Below are 5,539 nucleotides of genomic sequence, written 5' to 3' on the forward strand. Positions count from 1 at the left end.
CATGAAAGTAAAGCAGAGTAGATACCCGTCTCTATTCACCACTGTAGACCATTCACGCTACACCGAAATATAGAAACATTCACCAGTATGATTCACTGCCATGAGTCTATTTAAGAGGCAAACTTACCTACTGTTAATCCTGAAACTGGATATCAGGTCAAATTCCATGCTCACCCAACACACACTCTCTCCATATTGACTAAAAGCTCACTTTCCTCGCAACACTTGAACAAAAATGCCGGCAAGAACATTGAAGCAAACTTTTTATGAAAACCTCACGGTTTACCCCGAAGCCAGGGTACCTAACAACTATCGCTCACTCGGGAAAGAAGCCGACGAACAGGTTGAATGTATGATCGTGATTCCAGATCCATTGATAACCCGAGCACAAAGTTATCTATCTCGCATAACAGCCTCTCCTGCAACAGCGCTCAACTCCCTAGCACTCCTAATTGACGATACAATCAACTTTCGGACGGAAGCCGACGTGCTCAGGGCTAGCTGCCTCGAGCTGTTATACCCCGTCAACAGCGCCCTGACAGAGGGTCTCGGAAAGGGCGAGCGGATCTTTTGTGGAGGAGAGCGCAAAATGAATACTAGCCGCGTTGACCTGAGATGGTCATACCAAGCAAATGAGAACGCCGAATCACACGTCTTTGCGGTTCTGGAATTCAAAAATACCCAGAACTATTCACCCAAGGGACTTTCGGCCTGCATTTTCGGAGGGTGATGAAATCAAGCATAAGTTGTATACGCAGATGAGGCACAATGCAACAAATATAATGGAACAAATCATGAAGTATCTCAGAGATTCGAAGGCTCTGTTCCTGGCCGTGTTCGACTGGAACACTATGGGAATCTTCGACTTCACGGGGTATAGACCTCAATCACGGACACCTGGCAATCCAACCTTTACCTCAATGAGAGAGACCGAATTTGGGCCCCATGTCCATGAAACGCATCGACTCCTGCTGCTGGGATTTCTGTTGAAAGCCCTGGAGTGGCAGAGGGCGCGGTAGCCGCGAAACTAGCATCGGCAGGATCAGCAGAAGTCCGAAATTGCGGTTCCTTTTTCGTTCCTTTGTATTTTCTTTTGTTCTTCTCTCTCTCTCTCTCTCGTTTTCCAGCTTGTTTTAGACTGTTTTTTTGCTTCTTGAGATTGAATGACATGCTGGGTAGTTGGCCGGCAAGGAGGTTGATAGAAATAGAACTCACTTACTAGAGAGAAAGCTCACTAGTTCGTCCTTGATGTTTGCACTGTTTGCATCCTAGCAAGAAATCCAACTTGATAGAATCGAAACATCCAAGATAAATAACCAGCTACAACTAGTCGACTGTCTCCCAACCCTCCTATCAAGTTCAACAAGAGACGAGACGGCGGTCCTAGAGCTCTGCTGGCCGATCTGATACCATTGTCTGCCAATCAACTAGTTACATCCGATGCAACAGGTATAACCGGCCGACTCCAACACACAACTGCCCACAGCAGCACCAGCGGCATCACACATCGACGCAGCGTGTACAGCCCAGCATGGCTCAATGCAGACCATACAGCTGTCTGCGGCGGTGCATGTCTCTATCTGACGCTCTCCCGCCTCGCACGAGTCCCAATGGCTTGCTCCCAGCCATACACAGCCAACGACGGAAACACTCAACTACACCTCCTCCTCCTCCACCACCGCCGCACTCTTCTTCTTCTTCCTCCTCCTCGGTATCTTCAGCGGAAATGACACATTTCGCGAGCCTGGCGAGTACATGGTGGGACCCGCTTGGTCCTTCACGCATATTACATCTGATGAACCCGCTGCGACATGACTTCATCGCCTCGTGCGTTGGCCAGCAGCAGCAGCAGCAGCAGCAAGCCCAGGACCATGGCCAGGACCAGGTCCAGAAGGGCGGCGGCGGACTACGTTATTTAGACGTTGGTTGTGGAGGAGGGATATTCGCCGAGTCCCTTGCCAGGACGATACACACGCCCGGAACAAATACCAATGCGTGCTCTCTTCTCGCTATCGATCCGTCACCGGTAATGATCGAACTAGCCCTCTCACACGCCAGGAAGGATCCAACGCTGCACCAACATCTTCGCACCGGCGCATTTGAGTACCGCAATACATCGCTGGAGGACCTCACGGCTTCGGCTTCGACGGCAGGGAAATTCGATGTAGTCACGCTGTTCGAGGTGCTGGAGCATGTTGATCCGCACCACTCGTCGCCGCGGGCGTCTGTGCAGCGGTGTCTTGATCTCGTGGCGCCGGGCGGGTGGCTTGTTGGCTCGACGATTGCGCGCACCCTGCCTGCGTATGTGGTCAATCAGGTCATTGCCGAAGCGCCCTGGCCGATCGGGGTGGTGCCGCGGGGCACGCATGAATGGAGCAAGTTTGTGAATCCCGAGGAGCTGCGAGGGTGGGTGGAAGGGGAGGGTGGTGGTGGTGAGTGGAGGTGTGTAGGGGCGATGTATGCGCCTGGGATGGGATGGCGGATGGTTCCTGGGGCGGAGTCGTGGGGGAATTATTTCTGGGGGATCCGGCGGGGAGGAAAGCAGGATTAATATTAAGATGATGCATGCATGTATGCAAGATGTATAGTAGATGTATTATTAGTTGGGAAGTAGCTGAGCTTAGGATGTAGAGGATCTTCATTAGCTATAATATATAAGGACTAGATAGAGAGGTGCGAACAAGCAGACAGCCGACTTGGAAAGGAACAACAACAAGTAGCAGTATCAAGAGTAACGGATAAAGTAAGTAACGACGATGCCACTGCTCCAGCTCCGGCTCCTGCTTAACGTAATGTGATAATGCCGATGAGAAAAGCAGCTGAAAAACTCGTAGACGGGAAAAAAGGATGGATGTAAGATGGAGAGCCGTTGGACAGATAGGAAAGACATCAACACAAGACGCAGAGGTAAGGAAATTAAGGAAATACGATAGATGGGAAATAGATAAGACATAGGAAAGAAAGGAAATATGGAAATAGGAAAGATAGTAGGAAATAGGAATAGATGGTAGGAGATGGGGGAATGCTATTATGAGGATATTTTTAGCGGTAGGGGGAAGGGGGTGGGAGGGGAGGGGAATGGGCTCAGCGAAGAGCAGAGGGTATCTCTATAGGCCGGGGGATTGACATAGGGAATTAAGATGAGGAAATAAGAGAATAAGAGAAAAATCTGCTAATAATACTGTCACGGAAGCAAGGGTTTGGTTGAATTCGCTTCGACTGGTTTGAGGTCGTTGCGGTGGGCGGGTGTTAGAGCTCGAGCTTCGGTTTCAGCTCGTAGTTCTCTGGCTCGGACGATTGAGGTCGTCGCGGGAAGAACATGTGCGGCGTTATGCTGCCTGGGTATTGGTGGTTTGATGGCTCAGGGTAAGGATATTCCGGGGCAGAGGCCGAGCTGGGCGAGGGCATGCTGCTTAGTGTTGGGGAGGCCCAGCCGACAGAAGAAAGATGGGGGCTACCGGCAACGCTGTTTGGTCTGGGATCGCTGTTTGCAGGCGGTTCGAGGGGCTGCGGGGGAGCGTAGCCTGACGGGTGCGAGGTGAGAGACGGTCTGTTGTGGTTGTGGTGGTGGTGGAAGGAGGCGGGACCGGGAGAGGCTGGTGAGGGTTGGCGAAGGGGAAGTAGGCGAGGCGCGAGGGACTGGAGTTTTGCAAAGGTCCGTTCTGAGATGGGGCGGAGAGAGGTGTAGTAGTCTGCAGCACCACCGGCGGAAAGTAGGGGCCGCCAGCCGCTGGTTGGGCGGGAGGAGAGGTTAAGGGGAGAGAGAAGGGCGCTGGGCGGGCGAAGGAGTAGAGTGAGCGGAGCCCGGTTCATAGTACTCTGAGGGTCTGCTGGTGGTGGAGCGGTCTTTGCTGTGACGGAGGTTTGCTTCTGTCTCAGCGGCGGCCTCTTCAATGGTGCCGGTGTGGTGGTTCTGGTGGCGGGTAAGGGTGGTGCGGCGGGTGAATGTCTTTTGGCAGTTGGCGTATGGACACTTGTATGGCCGCTTGCCGGAGTGGATTCTGCAGTGTCTGGCGAGCGAGGAGGACTCGCTAAAGGGCTTGCCGCAGCGATCACACATGTGCGGCTTTTCACCGGTGTGGACGCGGGTGTGGACGGTCAGGGCAGAGCGCTGGATGAACTGTTTACCGCAGCCGGGCCAGTCACACGCGTGCGGTCGAATCCCACTATGAATGCGCTCTATTGACGTTAGTAACTTATATTAAAGATATAAAAAGTATGGGTAAGTCTTACCATGCCTGGCGAGGTCGCTTCTCCTGGCGAATCCCTTGCTGCAGGTCTGGCAGTGGAAGGTCTTGAGGGCAGGCAGGCCAGTCGGTCTCATGCTGGTGGTACTCCTGCCGTAGTCTGAGCCATGCGCGCTGTGAGCGTAGCCCTGGGAGGTGCCGGCGTGGTTAGCCTGGGCCTGGACGTGGTACTGGGCGAGGTGGGCCATCTGCGGCAGCGACTGGGTGGACGAGGGGAAGCTGGAGGTCGGCTGGTGGTGGTGGTGATGGTGGTGGTGTTCGCTGGGGGGCGCAGAGGCCGAACGGTGGTGCTCTGAGGCGCCGAGCTCAGAGGGCGACCTGGACTTTACGGCATCGTCTGTCTGCGACTGCGACTGTGACTGCGACTGTGACTGTGACTGGGGCCTGGGCGAGGTGCTGCTGGAGCTGGTGGACGTCTGCAGCGACGATGGAGACGGAGGCCTTTTTGTTTAGTATAGTGGTTATATCCATGATGTGGCCACTACCCAGGGTAGAAGTCTGTCGAGAGGCGTAGGCTCCCGGATCATATACTAATCTGTCAACGATATCTCCTGATATATAAAGTGAAAGAGACGAAATACCTTGATAGTTGGACAATGTCTTGTTGGAGCGGCCAGATGCAGAGCCCCTATAACACGAGCGACGCTGTCGATGCTATTCCTGTCTCTGGCAGGGTCTGACGGTAGCGGATGCAGTGCAATGCCCGCGAGCACGAGTCAGGCGGCGTCTTTGATTTCCTGCTGGCCTGCGTATTGCGTTCGACGGCTGGCTGCGTCCAGAGGCGTCCGTCAAGGTCAAGGGTCGCCCGGCCGACTGCAGAGACGATGTTGATGCAGTGTAAGTAAGAAGTAACAAGGTGAAGTCGAATGAGAGATCCCGCCCCGTCTAGCCTCTATCCTCGTGAGTCGTGGGTCGTCAATGCAGCCAGAGCCGGTCTATATAAGAGTATAAGAGTATAAGAGTGTATCGAGTGTATATGGAGTGTTATAAGAGAGGTCGTGATGGTCGTGGTCGTGTCTTCGTGTGGGAGTTTTATTTGTTTAGTGGGGAGGAAGAAGCCGAAGTCGGTGGCGAGAGGCTAGAGGCGTCAGTAAGCAAGTGAGAGAGCAGTGAGTAGACAAGCAGAGGCAGCAGTGATGGATCTTGTATTGTATTGTGTAGTTGTTGTTGTAGTTGTTGTAGTTGAAGCTGATGGTGATGGTGATGGTGATGTTGGTGATGTTGACGCTGGCAGGTCGAGTTCAACAGCAACAACAGCAACAGCAGCACAGACAGTAGAGCACAGTAGAGTA

The 5,539-nt window shown here is 53.2% G+C and overlaps 4 protein-coding genes across 4 annotated transcripts; 3 read left to right on the forward strand and 1 right to left on the reverse strand.

The window, feature by feature from the left end:
- Positions 1–235: 235 nt before the first annotated feature.
- TERG_07145 (uncharacterized protein) lies at positions 236–730 on the forward strand (the record flags this gene model as incomplete). The annotated part of the gene is made up of 1 exon (XM_003232249.1): positions 236–730. The coding sequence occupies one exon, from the start codon at positions 236–238 to the stop codon at positions 728–730; it is 495 nt and encodes a 164-aa protein (XP_003232297.1).
- Positions 731–782: 52 nt separating this feature from the next.
- TERG_12520 (uncharacterized protein) lies at positions 783–1,019 on the forward strand (the record flags this gene model as incomplete). The annotated part of the gene is made up of 1 exon (XM_047751465.1): positions 783–1,019. The coding sequence occupies one exon, from the start codon at positions 783–785 to the stop codon at positions 1,017–1,019; it is 237 nt and encodes a 78-aa protein (XP_047607157.1).
- A 512-nt stretch (positions 1,020–1,531) lies between these two features.
- TERG_07146 (3-demethylubiquinone-9 3-O-methyltransferase) lies at positions 1,532–3,061 on the forward strand (the record flags this gene model as incomplete). The annotated part of the gene is made up of 1 exon (XM_003232250.2): positions 1,532–3,061. The coding sequence occupies one exon, from the start codon at positions 1,532–1,534 to the stop codon at positions 2,549–2,551; it is 1,020 nt and encodes a 339-aa protein (XP_003232298.1). The 3' UTR covers positions 2,552–3,061.
- A 24-nt stretch (positions 3,062–3,085) lies between these two features.
- On the reverse strand, positions 3,086–4,973 carry TERG_07147 (uncharacterized protein). The gene is made up of 3 exons (XM_047748718.1): positions 4,234–4,973; positions 3,819–4,179; positions 3,086–3,730 (listed from the first exon to the last, which is right to left on the reverse strand). The coding sequence occupies exons 1-3, from the start codon at positions 4,433–4,435 to the stop codon at positions 3,250–3,252; spliced, it is 1,044 nt and encodes a 347-aa protein (XP_047604706.1). The 5' UTR covers positions 4,436–4,973; the 3' UTR covers positions 3,086–3,249.
- Positions 4,974–5,539: the final 566 nt, after the last annotated feature.

Source organism: Trichophyton rubrum (genome assembly GCF_000151425.1).
Source record: "Trichophyton rubrum CBS 118892 genomic scaffold supercont2.9, whole genome shotgun sequence".
NCBI classification, from domain to species: domain Eukaryota; kingdom Fungi; phylum Ascomycota; class Eurotiomycetes; order Onygenales; family Arthrodermataceae; genus Trichophyton; species Trichophyton rubrum.

Bases quoted from the DNA above. Each gene is read 5' to 3' on its own strand.
- TERG_07147 (XM_047748718.1), bottom strand. From the start codon at position 4,435: ATGGCCCACCTCGCCCAGTACCACGTCCAGGCCCAGGCTAACCACGCC. The intron at 4,180-4,233 runs GTAAGACTTACC...TAACGTCAATAG, and splicing joins AAGCGACCTCGCCAGGCATG to AGCGCATTCATAGTGGGATT. The intron at 3,731-3,818 runs GTACTATGAACC...CCGCCCAACCAG, and splicing joins ACCACCAGCAGACCCTCAGA to CGGCTGGCGGCCCCTACTTT.